Source organism: Rhagoletis zephyria, unplaced genomic scaffold, assembly GCF_001687245.7.
Source record: "Rhagoletis zephyria isolate East Lansing unplaced genomic scaffold, Rhagoletis_zephyria_1.1 Rzeph_scaffold_04450, whole genome shotgun sequence".
NCBI lineage: Eukaryota > Metazoa > Arthropoda > Insecta > Diptera > Tephritidae > Rhagoletis > Rhagoletis zephyria.
In genome coordinates this window covers 1,880-18,605 of record NW_016161533.1, presented here as the reverse complement: position 1 = coordinate 18,605, position 16,726 = coordinate 1,880, and the positions used below count along the sequence as shown (strand labels likewise).

At 35.3% G+C, this 16,726-nt stretch overlaps 2 protein-coding genes across 6 annotated transcripts; both read right to left on the bottom strand.

The window, feature by feature from the left end:
- Window positions 1-2,846: 2,846 nt before the first annotated feature.
- Window positions 2,847-7,732, bottom strand: Ance-2 (M2 family metallopeptidase Ance-2). Of its 5 annotated transcripts, XM_017626132.1 has the most exons (10): window positions 7,652-7,720; window positions 7,378-7,508; window positions 5,447-5,607; window positions 4,817-5,387; window positions 4,373-4,754; window positions 3,951-4,305; window positions 3,592-3,803; window positions 3,371-3,511; window positions 3,128-3,300; window positions 2,913-3,057 (listed from the first exon to the last, which is right to left on the bottom strand). In XM_017626132.1, the coding sequence occupies exons 3-10, from the start codon at window positions 5,474-5,476 to the stop codon at window positions 3,029-3,031; spliced, it is 1,893 nt and encodes a 630-aa protein (XP_017481621.1). In that variant the 5' UTR covers window positions 5,477-5,607; window positions 7,378-7,508; window positions 7,652-7,720; the 3' UTR covers window positions 2,913-3,028. The 5 variants fall into 5 exon arrangements, with proteins under 5 accessions (XP_017481622.1, XP_017481621.1, XP_017481618.1 ...); XM_017626133.1 differs by lacking the exon at window positions 7,378-7,508 and having other exon boundaries at window positions 2,847-3,057; window positions 7,652-7,732; XM_017626129.1 differs by lacking the exon at window positions 7,378-7,508 and having other exon boundaries at window positions 7,589-7,728.
- Window positions 7,733-9,256: 1,524 nt separating this feature from the next.
- Window positions 9,257-11,815, bottom strand: LOC108370741 (angiotensin-converting enzyme-like). The gene is made up of 8 exons (XM_017626128.1): window positions 11,706-11,815; window positions 11,085-11,637; window positions 10,644-11,007; window positions 10,234-10,585; window positions 9,960-10,174; window positions 9,741-9,881; window positions 9,494-9,666; window positions 9,257-9,427 (listed from the first exon to the last, which is right to left on the bottom strand). The coding sequence occupies exons 1-8, from the start codon at window positions 11,742-11,744 to the stop codon at window positions 9,393-9,395; spliced, it is 1,872 nt and encodes a 623-aa protein (XP_017481617.1). The 5' UTR covers window positions 11,745-11,815; the 3' UTR covers window positions 9,257-9,392.
- Window positions 11,816-16,726: the final 4,911 nt, after the last annotated feature.

The window sequence follows — 16,726 nt, the reverse complement described above, 5'->3', positions numbered from 1 at the left end:
ACGGATATAACACTTTCCTTAGGTTATTTAAAGCGGCAAATGACCACCAAACCTTAATCTTAGCAGACAAATGTGCCAATGAAAATCGTAAACGTGAATTGTTGGTGAAAATGTTGGACCAAAAAGTTTCAATAAAATATATAAAAATTTTGGGCGGGACGAAGTTCGCCGGGTCTGCTAGCATTTAATAACAATAAATTGACGCTTACACATATGTTATTGTTTGATCGAGCTTCTCCTCTGATTTGTTGTCACACAAAGGGGAGGGACCTACAGAAGCTTTTTCATGGCAGAAATACATTCGATGGTTTGCCATTGCCAGCCCAGGGGGGATCGTTGCTTTCACATACAAAATTTTTTCGTTAAGCGAGCGGAACTCAAACATGGCGAGCAGAGAAGTGACGAATCGACGAATAAATTTCTCAACGGGACATGAATGAAGGCTACCAGGGAAAAGGAATTCAACTTCATTAATGCTGTTATATTTTCAAATTAGTCCGGTTGCAATCCAAGTGTGAATGCTGCAGTTTGCATAGTAAAATGCCAAAAAGTATGCTACACGCCATAGAATTCGGTGGCATTCATCAACTGTCTTGTTTTTATGTAAGCCACATACATATCAACATTTCACTGGAGGAAATAGATATACCGAAAGTGGTTTACAAATCGACTAAATAGGAAATTCACATTCGGATATCGACATGTGCATATCCTCAGTAGCGCGCTTTAGCATCCGTCCGGTTGAGTTGTGTAATTTTCTACATAGTGCTGTGTGTTGCAAAAAAGTTATAAAAATTAGTTTGTACCTATGTATGTATATCAAATAAAAGTGTGTATAAAGTTAAAACTGTTGAATAAAAGTTATAAATAAAGTGTTTGTTTTATATATCTACTTGTTTTTTTTTTTGAAAATCTAAGTGTTTTGTTGAATTTCATGGAAACATTTTCAATGCAGTGCACTTTTTCAAGATGGTGGCCCGCCATAGAAGAAAAAATGTGATGCGCAACAGAAAATGTGAAAGCGATTGCGTTCGCAAATACCTAATATGTATGTACATACATATGTAAATATTTATGTACATACAAGATAAGCAGACGAGTTAAAGGGTGCGTCAAATATTAAATATAAATAAATTTTTTACATATGTATGTATATCCTTTAACGCTGGTTTTCACTATGTCAAATTCAGTGGCATTTGTCGTCAAATAAGTGAAAACACATTGTCAAATGGCACCAAAAAACTGTTTATCGATTGATTTGGATCAGGATAGGTCTTTAGTCGTGTACATGCGCTGCGAAATCGGCTGTATGTCAGTTTTTGGGCCATAATATCATCGGTAAAGGTCTGGATAAAGGAAATAAAGTTGTGTCAAAATATGCCGCCAATTTTTGGCGTCAAAATATGGCATAGTGAAAACCAGTCGTTATTTTAAAATAAAATCATTTCAAATAAAACAAAATATAGTAAAATTTAAAAAAAAAATAAATAAAACTAAAAAAAAAACAAAGTGAAATAAAATAAAACAAAATGAGTGAAATAAAACAAAATAAAATAGAATTAAAATAAATTTAACAAAATTAAATAAAATTAATAATATTGAATAAAATGAAATTAAACAAAATAAAATAAATTAAAATTCAATTCAATTCAATTAAACTTAAATTATATTAATAAAACAAATGAAATTCAACTCAATTAAAATATAATTAAATAAACAATAAAATGTAATGAAATAAAATAAAACTAAATTGAATAAAATTAGATTAAATAAATTAAAATAAAATAAAATAAAATAAAATAAAACAAAATAAGCAATAAGGTAAAATCACAAATACAAATACGATTTGGTTAAATTAAATTAAGTTCGCTTTTATTTTTTGTTTATTTTAATGTAATTACATTTAATTTTATTTCGTTTTATTTTATTTTATGTCATCTTATTTTACTGTTTGTTTAATTTTAATACTAATGATAATAATAAATTGGCGTTTACACATATTTGTGTTAGTACTTGGCCGAGCTTCTCCTCCGATTTGTGACGTGCGCCTTGATGTTGTCACACAACGCCGACTTCGAAAGGCGATTGTATTTTTATGAGAACCTGTTTTTCATGGCAGAAATATACTCGGTGGTTAGACATTGCCTGCCGAGGGGCGACGGCTGTTAAGAAAAAACTTTTTTTACAGTTTTTGCGTTGTTGCTTTGACATTGGCTAGAACCCAGACCCTGTGGAGTGGTAGCGCACACTGCTAACCACTACACCACTGCGGCCTCCATTTGATCTTATGTATTTCGTTTTATTTAATTTAGTCTATGTAAACCTAAATAAAATAAAATAAATTAAAACTAAATAAGCAATAAAATAAGAGAAAATTATATATATAAAAATATGCTACATTAAAATAAAACAAAATAAACAATGAAATAAAATATGTAATATAAAAATTAATAATTAAATTCAATCAAATTAAATACACTAAAAATTCAATACCAAAGATTTTTTATTGGTCCCCCATTGCATATTCTGGGGGTTTTGGCGGACCTATAAAATGTACTTACCATGAAAAATTGTTAAATAAGCTATTTGGTATTATTATCGGGAAATTATTATGGGAGAAACGGACTTTTCTGATCGAAAAATATTGATTTTCAAGAATTCGATAGCATTTCTACGAAAAGTTGTTTTTTCCCCACATAAAATATGTACATGGAAAACTTTGAGCACTTTGAGCACTCCGTAAACATTTTTTGATTTCAAAATAAAAAATAAGGGTATATTTTTGGACCACCCTAATGTACATACATGTGTTCTACAATAAATACGTACAAGTTAAGCAGGCAAGATACTTTTTTTTTAATTTTTTATTTCAAACCAACAAGTAATCCTGTTGGAAATCTATTTAATCAAAAGCGCCTAGAAATGTACTGCGAGAATCAGATGAAGTTTACGGTTGGTATTAACCATTTAAACAACGTACATATTCAACTTGGTGTTAATTAAATAAGCTAAACTGCTAAACTATATATTATTCCGCATCATGTTCGGTACTGCACTCTGTAAATAAAAAAGAAACAGTTGTAATATCTAATAACTTTTGTTTTTTTTTTTTGACTGAACAACTCACTTGTTGTTGGCTCCCAACCGATTTCTACACCATCCAAGCGATTTTGCTCCACCAACCAATCGTACAGGGGCTGATAGTAGGCCAGTAAACCATCCATATTGATTGCAGTTTCATTTGTCATAATGTGTAAAATATCCTTGTAAGATTGAGAGGAACCGAAAGACATAGCTTGCCTTTTTCGATTGATAAGATATTATTTTTCTCAATTTCATTTATTCTTTTAACCATCAACTAAATACTCACCACACTAAGGGTCCTACTTGCCGTTGATCTGATAGATCGCATAAATCGAGTGGATAATTTGGATCGTCAGGTTTATATTGACCAGATATTTCACAAAAATGCTTGTAGAGTTGATATTGCAAGAGGGTGCTCATAATTTGACTAATGAAAAATAACATAAAAATGAGGTGAGAAATTTACACAAGATGTTTTTTTTTCACTTGTGTTTTCCATTTCCTCACCTGGTATATTGATCATCCACTTCAACTAGCAATTTAGCTGGTGCATCGAAATCTTCATTACTTCTAATCACTGGTGGCTCTGCGCCCGTAAAATCGCTCGTGAGCTGCCAATAAGCACAATTGTCTGATATATTTAGGCGACCATCAAGTACATCCACCCGGTAACGATCGAGAACATAGAAGATGGGTAGCAAAAATATAGTACGAAGACCCTGGAAAAGATTTCACAAAAGTATTCTAAAGCAAAGCAAGAGATATGTATTTTTTTAAGTTTCGATTTTGCAGCTTATAGATTATTTCAACTTTAAAGTTACCCCTAGGGGGTTTGTAAATTTTCAAGTACTCCCTTTAAGTTTTACCTGCCAGTAAAGTCGATTAATTCTCAATTCTTTAGATATAAGCCCGCGATCCAAGGCTTTCAGCTTCTCCAAATATCTTGGCGATGAGGCGGCCAAAGAGAACATTTTGCCCAAAGCATCGCTGAAATTAGGAAATGGTTCTTCGGCGAACAGAGTAGGCTGCTCTTCATACGCGCGGTAGTAATAAAGATCAGTAAGGGCCTCGAACATATTAAAGAAGCGCTCCTCATCCACCGACGGGCAATAGGAGAAGTTCACACGCTGTATGCCGTAAAATTTCCAAGCCTTATGCCAGCAACGCATGCTCTCTTCATCCAAATCGGCCTTTGGACGTGCATTTTCGGACCAAAATGTGCTGAAAAGCAGAAATATTTTTATTTAATTTTATTTTATTTTTTTATATGCATGCTTTGCACACTCACTCTTCGATTTGGGGCATACCCAGCGAGCGAAAGTAGTCTGCAACATTCCAGAAAACGCGTTGTGCATTATTCAAACCACGTCGCAGCAGACCCTCAGTTATGTTTGGCATGCCCACTTCGGGGTAAGGAAATTCTATATACCATTCAGGATCAGCGCGTCGATAGGCGTTGCCGATGAAAATCTCTGCAAGATTTTGTGGAACCGGCTTATAACGCGGTATCAGTTCCTCGCCATATAGCCTACGCAGCTGGCCACGTACATGAGCATGAAATTGCTGCAAGAGCGGTTGCAAGCGTTGCATAAATTGCGCCAACATGCTAGCCGCTTGCGTGCCATCCTCTTCCAGGTCCTTGAACCAAAACTCGGATGGTGTCTCAAAGCCTGCATGAATGTATTTAAGGTGTTCATTCACAAAAAAAAAACTTTCCAATTGCTCAACTCACCATTCAATTGCGCTGTCTTCCGATATAATTCCACAAATGTGGCAAAATCCTCCTTCGCCGCCATGCCCGTCTTGCGACGCCACTCCAACCAATAATACTCGATTTCCGAAACATTGTCACTATTATGTAAAATATTTTGCACCGCTGGTATCAAAGTCAAATTGCATTGTCGCCGATCATGAAATGCACATAATTTCGTATTCTTGTAGATGTGACCCATATTTGTGGTGACGATGTACATCAATTTGAGGTCCGTAGCCGGCAAAGCTTCGTAGCCAGTTTCGGGCACTTGCGCTAATTCGCGTTGCAGTTGTTCGTTGCCTATTTTTAGGCGTTTGAACTTAGCACATTTGGCGGCTATACTTTGTATGTATTTCATGATCTCTTCGCTGGCAAGCTCTGACTGCAGGATCGCATATAAATCATTTGGTCCTTTTATTTCTAGCTGCCAGTTGGCGAACACTTCACGATTGTAGAGCCCAGCGAGATTTTGATTAACATTTGCTAGAAATTTAGTGAGCACAGCAGTTGAGTTCTCCGACGCTGTGACTGTATGTAGTTGCCATTGGAGCTGCGGTCGGGGGTATTAGATTTAAGTGGATATTTTTTAATAAAGTTTATTTTACTTACCAGAAATGTAAGTAATATTAGAGAACGCATTCTGCTTGTGATTATTTATATAGGGTGAGTTTCTTAATCAACAGCAGAAAATCAAAATATAAATAGATAATTCATAGAGAGTAAATATAGAGCTGGTCGGATTATCCTCTTCTCAAAATTTATTAAGGGACCTGCAGAAAATATACGATAATTTTAGAAAACCATAGAAGAATTTTCTGATTAACTTCGCATCTAACAAGCAGAGTTTTGTAACTTTTAACCAAAAATTCAATCTATTGCAATATAAGAACTATAGGTCGGTATGAGGACTCTTAAGATTATTCGAATAATCGGTTATTCGGTTAACCGAATATTCGGAAAGTATTTGTTCGACCAGTTACTAACCCGTTTATGATATTTGAATAGCCGCGGGCTTCCGTATATGGTCGTATTTAATAAATAAAATTTAGCTAAACAAACATTTTTTGTTACTCAAATGAAATTGACATTGAAAGTTGTCAACAGAAAAATTTTGAATGTAATACATAACTCAGGAGCAGTGAGCCTTAAAACTAAGTACGTTTAATTCGAGGCAAATTTTTCTTATATCTAGAGAAATTGACAGCGCCTTCGCCAGTCATAAACGCTTAAGCTTTTAATTAAACACGCAATTCCTGATTAGCATGTATAAAAACCTATTCAGTGGCATTTTGAAAAATATTGTCTTATTTTTAGAAAAATTCATAGTCCATTTGACAGCTGCCAACTGTCAGGGTTTTAATTTGACATAAAATTCGTGATCGGCATTTCAAAAAACCTAATCAGTGGTATTTTCAAAAAGATTTTCTTAATTTTAGAGAAATTGGCAGTTGATTTGACATATTCGAATTTAGTATTACAAAAATACTACGATCTCCCGGAGTTCTAATTTCTATGTTTCTGTTCTGTTTGAAAAAATCATGTTAACTTTTTGCTTTGTGTAGTTATTTTAAGAAGTTAACCGCCGTTTTAATTTTTTTATTTTATCTACAGAATTTGATCTTTCATTTGGTAAACATATTGTTATTCTACATTGCACTGAATTTCTTTAATAGTTTTTGGAATTAATCATATCTTTTAAACTACAAAGTCTTTTTAATAATCCTGAAGTCAAAGAGAAAAACTAAAAATGCAGTTTTACTATACTTGGCCCATAGTTTCGTGAGTACATTGATTGCTTCATGTGTTTTGAAATTGTTTTTTTTTTGTTTTTTTTTTGTCGCACGGCGTATTCATGTCGGTAATTTTTTTGCATACTTTAACGCATAAACGTTTTGAAGCAATCGGCAAACTCAGTCAGAAATCAGACCTGAAAACTTTAAATTACATTGAAAATAAATTAAATAAGAACAAAATCGGTAACCTTATTACGTACTGATCTCAAACATTTTGAATTTATTCTGATCGGTCAAAAATAGTCTCGAATTTCTAGTATTTAGTTCAGTTTCTCAGGCTCAAAAAAAGTTTGAAACCTTCTTGCTAGTACATTCTTCTATAACATACATTGCGTTTATTTTATTCTTTTAAAGCTGTATTTGCACAATGTTCAAAAATTAAGCGGCACGTTTAAGTAAGAACAATCGAGTTCACAATCAGCACAATTTACACAAATAACATTGCAAAATTTTGTAAAATTAAAAGTCTGTTAGTCATGGGTAAATAAACCTACATACTTGTCTTTAATTGCTACTCAGCTTAGATAAAAAGAAAAAAATAAATGCAAATTTCAAATGCAAATAAGTTATGCTTAATAAACAACCTAAGATTTGAAGTGCGAAATAATAACAAAAAAGAAGCTGATTATGAAATTAAATAAGTCATATGAATTTTTGCCGGTGTAATGCCTGAACTCGAAATTGCGCTTCCCATACATAAGTATGTACATATGTAAGTACTCGTATGTTGCATTTCAATTCTGCTACCTGCTTCAACAAGCTCGCACGTAATTATGATTCATTACGAATGATGGCTTGTTTGTTAGTGGCATACGTTTTGTCATTGTTTAAGCCAGCACATTTCACTTTCAACAAAGCTGCAGTAAGCGCTATGAAAGCTATTTAAAACAATAATAATATTTAATTTATAATTGCTCCACAATTTCTTTTATTTCAATTAAATTTGAACACTTTTTACTTTTTAATTCACACTTTAAACGCTTGCCACATCTTTTGTTAGCGCTTCAACTACATATCAAACCTCTAAGCCACTACTGCCACAGCACACCACTCTTACGTCCGGTCGCGAACGCTTCAAATTGGCAACTAACTAACCGTCCAGGTGCGCCGTCATGAAATTGATCATTGTGATTAGCCTTCGTAGTAATTGTTTGAGTGTTTACGCACATTGCAATAATTCATCCGTAACTTTGGCTAAATGTTAAAGGCGGCTCAACAATGAGCGCGAAATGGTAGCTTTTCGCATGCAACTGTGAAGTGGCTCAATGGTTTAGGAGTGTTCAATTGTTGTAGTTGGCAATGGAAGCCAGAAGTGTTATTGAGTGGAATAAGTTTAACTCAGGTGATTTTCTCGGTATTGGGGCATTGTTTGAACACAGCAAGCTTTTTATGATTATCTTAGCCAAATATTTTTTTAGTCACTGGATTCTTGTGAAACCTCGTGGAGAAAAGTCTTCAAAGAGTTATATTCAAAGCCTATTACCCACACTGTGTGGGTGCCGGGTCACAGACACTTACAAGGTAACTGTACAACAGATGAGCTTGTGGCGTCTCGCGATGCCGGCATACCGCCATCTAGCTACAATGATGGCTTAAAATACACTTCGTCGAGAAGGAAAAAAAGATGGTCGGAAGAACCCACGTGTCCGATGAGTCCACAAATCTGACGCATCTTTAACAAAAAAAGATACAATGCACTTATTCGGTTATAACGGTACACTGCTTGATGTGAAGACATGGTAGCAGAATGGACCTACCGGGAAACTATCTACATATGTCACTGTCCTGCCCGTTCGCGGGCAAAAAACGCCCATTTCATTAACACCTCTTTGTCTGTACAGCAGACCTAAGCGAAACAGAATTTCATCAATTCTCGTGCCTTATTATCCCAACCAACTGCTCCTACTTCTAGGTGAACTGGGCCTAAGTGTACCACTCTCCGATATTGTATACAGCCAGCCGCTTCAACATAACCTAACTCAGCCAGCATCTTTTTGTCCGACATTTCAGGAACGGTCTAGGACCACCTTTTGCTCTTGTCATACGGGCATTGTTCTACTACTCTGACGAGCATAGTCAGATGCAGACAGGATTATTTAACAGACCTTAAATCGATGACTCCATTAACGCTTTCGAAAGCCACGTCTGTTTGTTTTCAATAAGCCGATTTAGTAGGATGGTTCCATTTGACCGGGTTGAAAGTTCTGGCAATTAGAAGAGGAATCGCCACATTACGCCCATAGTTAAGACAGGCGCTTCTACCTTTATATGTATTTTAAACAGGTAATTTAAGAGTAAATGATCATTGGAGTTAATGTCTTTTACGCATAGTACACAATGCGATTGAGGTTCCTAAGATACCTCGTCTTCGGGAAGACAATGTGGAACATATTTAAAAAACCTGACTAGATTCGTCATTATACGGGACTCGTTTGCCGACATGAAATAATTTCTCATGGGTCAAAATGAATCTCTGCGTTTTCCTTCTAGTGATCAACTAGAATTAGTTAAGCTAATTCCCAAATCTGTTTAAGCTTCTAAAGATCGAGTATTATCGAATATCGCGGCAATTAAAAAAATACCTCCGAGTTGATACTCAGCTTCAGACAATTTTAAACACATCTTATTTATTTAGGTATTAATTTTTAATACTGAATTTTTTCTATATAAAGTTTACAAAACTGTTTAAGGAATTAAGTTTCTTTCAAATCAAAATAATCCAAACTCAACGCCAAAACGCAGTATTTAATTTCATTTGGTTATTAAAGGACGAGCCGACCTTGCGAAGAAACACATTCTAAAAGAAAAGAAAAAAAGGTATTAGCTCAAAAATATACATTTTTTTAAGAGACTTTGCACTCACTGTCCGACTTCGTCCAGCCAATGTGGACATTGTTCTTCTTATTTTCCTCTTCCAACCAAACGCGTAGTGGTTCAAAATATTCAGCGATAGCCTTGCCGCTCATTGTACGTTCACCATTGAAGGCCTCCAGAGCATCGGGCCATGGTTTCGAGGCGCCCAAGGAAAGCATGTTTCTGATAATTAAAAAAAAAAAGTATTTACGTCGCTGTACTAAAAATTCCTGTAAAAAAATAAAAATAAAGCTCACTTAAAAGCTTGACCCGCTTCGAAACTGCCATAGATGTCGCAGTTATCCAAAGCCAATTCTGGATTGGTGGGATCATATTGGCCAGCCTTGATGCAAGCGGATTTGTAGAATTGGAATTGAATGATGAACGAAACTAAATATCTGTAAAATGAAAGATTTGTATTATCTAAAGATGGTTAAATTTGGGAAAATTAATGGGGCGAAAGCTATAAACATTACCTCAAGTACTCTACATCGGCGGATACGTGATATTTAGCGGGTGCATCGAAGTCGTTCTCAGTGCGCACTACTGGTGGTTCAATGCCAGAGTACTCTTCGCGCAGCTTCCAGAAAGCACAGTTCCAATCCTTTTTGTCCACTTCTCCACGGAACAGTGCCCAACGATATTTATCCATGGTGAATGCGAAGGGCAGAAAGACAATCTTATCCAGTGCCTATTAATAAAATATTTAGTTTGCATTTTCTTCCACAAAGAAACATCAATTTTACGTACAGCCAAGAAGAGTTGATTTATGCGTGCCTCTTCATCGCGTTTATAGTTCTTCAGCAGGCCGATTAATTCCAAATGTTTTGGTGTAGATACCGAGAGCGAGAGCACATCCCCGACAGCTTCGTGGAAACCAGGATTAGCACCAGTGCGGTAGACGAACGGCAAATGCTGATATTGCAAGAAGTATTGGATGTGTCCCAATTCGTGGTGCACAGTGAAGAGTTGGTCCATAGTTACACGTGTGCATTGCTTGATGCGCACATCATCTACCAAATAGAAGTCCCAAGCACTAGCATGGCAAATCAAATCACGACCATCGTCAGGCTTCACCAAGATACTCTTATCCCAGAAATCTCTGCAGAGTTGTTTCGAGTCAGGAAATTTGTATAAGAAAAACAATTGAAAAAGCTTACTGTGGCAACTTAGTCAAGTTCATCGATTGGAAGAAATCATCGCCCATTTGAAACATTTTCAATGGCGTGTAGCCTTGTGCAACCATCTCATCGGTGACATCAATGAGCGGCTTCTCAGGGAAAGGTGAAATAATATCGGCAATGCTCGACCACTGTTGGGCCCACATGTTGCCCAGCAAATGCATCGGAATGGGGCCCTTCTCAGACACGACGTCATTGCCATAAAACTGACGCAAACGATTACGCACATAACCATGCACTTGCTGATACAGTGGACGCAAATCGTCGAAAATGGCCTCAAGTTGCTGCTCAATGGTGTCATCCTCGTACTCATCCAACCAAAGTTCAGCGCCAGATGTAAAATCTGTAGGAATAGAAGAAATAAAAAGAAAAAAATTCCTTAAAAGGAAAGCTGCACAACCATCAAACTATTGCACTCACTGTTAAGCTTAGCCGCTTTGGTATTCAGCTCAACATATTTCTCGTAGGGTCCACGTACCGCTGTGCCAGCCTTGTCGTAAAATTCGCGCCAGTAATATTTAAGCTCCTCTGGATCGCGGCTGGTGGTAAGGATGTCCTCAATTTCGGGATCGAGCGATAGATCGCATTTGGTGGCATTCTTGTAGTCACAAATGCGCACTCTAGCGAAGTTCGATTCCATAGTAGACATGACGCTCAAGTACTCAGCGTAATCGGCTTCGCTGAGCGCTGCGTACCCCAATTTTGTAAGCATTTTGAATTGACGCCGCAAGCTTTCCGATTTAAATGTTTGCCAATTGAATTTCTGTAAATCGGTGGCCACTTCTTTCATGAATTTGGCCACATCGGCAGCGACTTCGTTCTTCTTGCGCTCATTCTCATCATTGATATTACATGCATAGGCCCATGAGGATTCCGTCTCCAGATTTGTGTGACGAGCGATCTCTTTGCTCAAATTCTCAATGTACTCAGTGGCGGTAATCTCTTCTTTTACGCTAGCGAGAGCGAATTGCAACTGAATCGGGGTTAAAGGTACTTAGTTGAAAGTTACTTTGAAAGGGAAGTGGCATTTTATTAACTTACCGCCAGTGAGGCCAATAGCGTTATGACTAAAATGTTCATGTTTGGTAAATTTTTTGTTGAATTTTCCTAATTTTGATTTTTTACTAAAAATTTTGGAAGTGAAAGAAAAAATTTATTAATTTTGAATGAAAAGTTATGAATGTAATAAAATTTCAAGAAGAAAAATTATACCCTTTAAACAAATTTCTGAGTGCTCAGAATTTATGATTATAAAAGACTCATTTTATACTCATGAAGTTCACTTAGAAGCAAGGTGAATTCATATATGGTGGTAGCGGTAGTACAAAAACAAACACATATATATATTTTGTTTTTGCTTTCGGTACACAAATGTCAAATTTCAGTTATTCTTCGCTCAAGGAAGAAGAGGGAACGAAAATTCAAAAACACCCACTTTCGCGCGCACTCATAACTCTTTAGCAAAAAACAACAAAATTTTGGAAAATGGGCGTGACACCGTCCACTTATGACCACAAACTCGTTATAGTTATTGCACTTGCCACATAAAAGCAAGACACAGGAAATTTTTTAAATCGGACTAAATTTACGCCCACTTCTCATATAACGGTAAATTTCAGATATGCTTGAAACTTCGATGTATCAAAATTTAAGAACGATAATTTACTCAACATTTAAACTCACAATAAACCCTTGAAAAGAAGTAACATTATCATGAAACTTTGGAAAATGGGCATGATACTGCCCACTTATAACAAGTATATAAGTTTATCTCATTAAGTCTAAGCGAAGATGTGTGAAATAGGGGTAAAACCACCGCCGCATGCCCTGTAACGGTAGTTTTCGGAAAGGTGAAAAAACTATATTTAATGCGTGCGTCGGGTATTGAATGTACGGCTACGCACGAACTTAGGCATTTTCACTTATTTGTGTTCTGATTGTCATCATGCGTATAATTTGTTAGTGTAGTTTTGTTTTTTGTTTTTGTACTGCCGCTAGCACCTTGTATGAATTCGCCTTGAATCTTAATAAAGGAAGGCCCTACGTCGCATCGTCGCTGTAATGCAAAAAAGTCGTAACTAACTAAAAACATTTTATTGCATAAAAGGATATGGGGAGTTTAGTTCGATGAAATACATCATAATCAATAAAAAAGTGAGTTTTGGATTTTTAGTTACACTGAGAAAAGAATTTCGTTACGTCAACTGAATATGTTTTTCTCAACAAATGATTTGGTTATGGTTATATCATTTGGATACAGTTGCCAAATCATGTGTTCACTCAGAAAAAAGCATTTCCTTAAATCAAGAAAACAGTATCCCCATTTTCGAGTTACTGTTTTTTCCTTAATATTACGAAAAATTTACTCAATTACACAAATTTTTCCTTAATTTAAAAATAGGGCGTCATGAATTTGAAGAAGTAAATTTACACAATATAAGTAATAATGTCATCAATATAAGTAATAATTTCCTTAATAACTTTGAATTTTGTCAGTGCTGTTAAGACAAAGTTAATTGCTTTCCTGGCAAATGTCGGATGTGGCGTCGCGTGAAGCCTACTGCTTTAGGTTCTGAGATCGCAGGTAATATTTCCTTAGAATAATCCTAGCATCAAGGGATGCTTTTTCTGAGTGTTGAGAGAAATATATTTAGCTCACTTTTTTTGAGAGAAATATATTTAGCTCACTTTTTTATGTTATGGTATGTTGTGTTACGGCTTTTGGTTCCCAATTTCGGTTTCAGCTATGCTTGGGTGAAGTAGCCCAGCTATATATGTATAAAATATATAAAATATTTTGAAAGTATGCCCATAATTAAAAATATTAAAAAAATTATTCGTTAAAAAACGTTCGGTAATTTTTTAAATAAATATGGATGAGGCTATAAATTAATATATAGCTTTATAATTAAATACCTGCAATTTATTTACAATTAGATACACATACAAACATCACAGGCAGATCCCCAGCATTTTTATTTACTTATGAACCATAAAAGCGGTTTGCTAAAATATATTTTAAATCGCCTGGTTAAACTTAAATTTCTCAAACACTCATGTGCCTCAATTACATACACACCGCACGTATGCATGTGTGTACATACTTACATACCTATGTATGTATCTTCAAGTACTGCTTAGAAATTGTATTTCTTAAAAAAAAACTCGACGACACATATTTGGAATTTTAATTTAATCACCAAAATAAATATAAACAAGACAAAAATCTACCCTATGGGGAAAATCTCTAGTACTAAACTGGTGCGCTTCTAGTACATTGAGACCCAGTACTGGTGCGCGATAAATCTCTTTTGCATGCAAACAACTCGCGATGTCCTAGAAAGTGTCAATTGCCCCCCTTTTTCGATTGTTCCGTACTATTCCTAAATTCTATAGTTCCGAACCAGTTCTAAAATCGATAGACGAAAGAAAAAGTATCATGATTTTTTAATCTCTTTGGTTCTTCCGTGTGTGGGATTTTAAATTATTTTCAAATATAGGTGTTTTCAATTTAAAATTAAATTTGTTTGAGTGATAGTAAGAAATGTGCGTTTACATTAGTTAGATTCCAGAAGATCCCGAGATGTTAAAATGTTAACACAAATTTTTGTTTTGTTTTACCAAGCTATGAAAAGGCATCTGCGAAGTGCAGAATGGAAGCGTATTTGAACGAAAAAGCCACCAAACACATATCTATGTAAAGTAAACAACCCGCCCGCTGCATACCTTCTTCGATAGTTCTAAATTCGACAGATAAGATCCTGTTCGTTCTGCCTTCCTTTTTCTATAGTTCCGAACCAGTTCTAAATTCGACACCTCAGATATAGATTTCTAATGAAAAAAGTGAAATAAAATAGTTTTTAAAAAATACCACATTTCGCTGACTTTGAACTGTTGGCGATCTAGTTACTATCGGTCTGGTTCGTTTTTGGCGATAAAGATCTAGTACGGAACTAGAAATTTGATTGACTAGTTCGCGGTTTCCCTACAGGGTATTAAAACAAACCACATTTCTACATACATACATACATATATATAACGATCAATCTCGTCTTTAAGAATACAAAGCACGTGAAATCCGAAAAAAAAATCAAAATAACGAAAAGAAATTTCAATCAGGTTTCGATTACTAATTTTGTATTTTTTGCTCGAGTTTGTGCTGGTTTCGTATGCGTATTCCACATACATACATACAAATGTGCATATGGCTGGGTTCAATGCCACTGGGCTATGTAAACCTTTTACCAATAAATAATTAGGCTTTGTCTCGCCAAAAATAAATAAAAAAATTGCAGACATCGAGAGAATCGAACAATTTAAATTCTGATACAAATGGAACTGACTTGCTAAAATATACACACATATGTAGGTCAAAATGGATTAAGTCAAAGCCACATGATTTTTCCTTTGAAGCACTAACAGTCGCACTTTGAGTCGTGTAATGATTTAATTAAATGACTCGTCAGTACTGGAGACAATTTCTGTTCTGGAAAACGTAAAGTGAAAACATTTTTCAGCACTTCACATAAAATTAGGATTCTGGTTTCAAAACAAAAAAAAAACTTTGTTGGTCAAAAAGTCTTCACCGTGGAAAGTTTTTTTTTCACAACATTTGGTGGCTGTGAAAAAGATAAGTTGTGCATTTTACCCAAAAATTATCTTTTGACAAAGAATATCACTATGTTTTACTCACAATAATTTACCAAATAATTACTTGCTAGATGTTATGGAAAAGCCTTGAGAAGCGTGAGGAAATAAACTCTTTACTAAAATTGAACCCCCAAGAATGCCTCCAGGTCATAAGCGGCATTCACAGAGAGACAGTAGACTCACATTGACTCTTTACGTGTGAATGCCATTTTAGGAACACAACTACCTGACGTGGACGAGACAGAGCTTTGTGCGCCTCAGGAGACTGGCACCACAATAGCCCAACTTCGCACGCTCTGGCTACTACAACAGGCTAAGCTCGTACCTGAGCAGGTTAGATGCAGATGTGCCCAATGAGTGCCCGGCATGTGGATACTGCGATACTGCACGACTCGAGACATATAACATCTCTTCGCATATCCCCTAAACCCTACTGAGCTAACACCTCGACCGCTATGGAAATTCCCCCGGCCCCTCAAGAGCTGTGTCACATGCATTTTCCTAATATTCAACTGTAAAAAATTATGAGTGAGATATTTTAAACCCGAAAATATTTCAAATTCCCTGAATATCGTTAAACATCATTGCCAGAATATATAATGAATGGATGCTTTTGAAAATTTTAATTCATGGAAAAAGTGTGTCAAATTTCACTTGAGTTTGAAATTTTAGCTGTGTGCTAAGCTTGAAGTATCATGTTGGGTAGGCCTTCATCTATAAGCGCGACTCAGTGGGTATATCTGTGAACTAATCAATTAGTACATTTTTTACAGTTTATCCGCAAAGTGTCCCCAGATATGGGATGGTAAGTATTCATTCCATATTCATGAGTTTATATAGTTTTTCGTATAAACTAAATTTTTCGAATATTTGTTGATATCTCATTGTGTGACCTTTGGCAATCGATTAAAATAATACTAAATTGCTGCTGATTGATACTTCCCATTTATGATAAGAAGGAAGTTAAACAATTTTTTTCAAGAGATTGAGTCATAAGTAAAAAAGTAATTTCTCAGTTTTTTTATNTAATTTCTCCGTTTTTTGAAGTTAGCCTCCGAAATCGAGATATGGGCTTTCGAAGTTCGAAATAGGACCTTTGGTAAAAAAATATTTTTAATTATTGTATGTATGTAAATAACTAAAAAAGTAAAAATATAGGCGTAGTTCGCCTTGTGCTCTTATTTTAACGGTATATAACTTTTTTTGTGCAAACCTACATATATTACAGGTGCCACAATTTTTTTAAAAATCAATTCAAAATTTTTTTAAATATCTATAAGGTTTTTAATTTTTCGAATATCTGACCTTTAACCCCCTATAGTAACCGTAATATAAGTTTGCACAAAAAAAAAAAGTTATATACCGTTTATATAAGAGCAAAGGTGTACCACAACTATGTTTTTACTTTTTTT

Bases quoted from the DNA above. Each gene is read 5' to 3' on its own strand.
- Ance-2 (XM_017626133.1), bottom strand. From the start codon at position 5,476: ATGCGTTCTCTAATATTACTTACATTTCTG. The intron at 4,306-4,372 runs GTGAGTGTGCAA...TCTGCTTTTCAG, and splicing joins GGTATGCCCCAAATCGAAGA to CACATTTTGGTCCGAAAATG. The intron at 3,058-3,127 runs GTGAGTTGTTCA...TTTTATTTACAG, and splicing joins CGGTTGGGAGCCAACAACAA to AGTGCAGTACCGAACATGAT.
- LOC108370741 (XM_017626128.1), bottom strand. From the start codon at position 11,744: ATGAACATTTTAGTCATAACGCTATTGGCCTCACTGGCG. The intron at 10,586-10,643 runs GTAAGCTTTTTC...ACAACTCTGCAG, and splicing joins AACTTGACTAAGTTGCCACA to AGATTTCTGGGATAAGAGTA. The intron at 9,667-9,740 runs GTGAGCTTTATT...TTTAATTATCAG, and splicing joins GAAGCGGGTCAAGCTTTTAA to AAACATGCTTTCCTTGGGCG.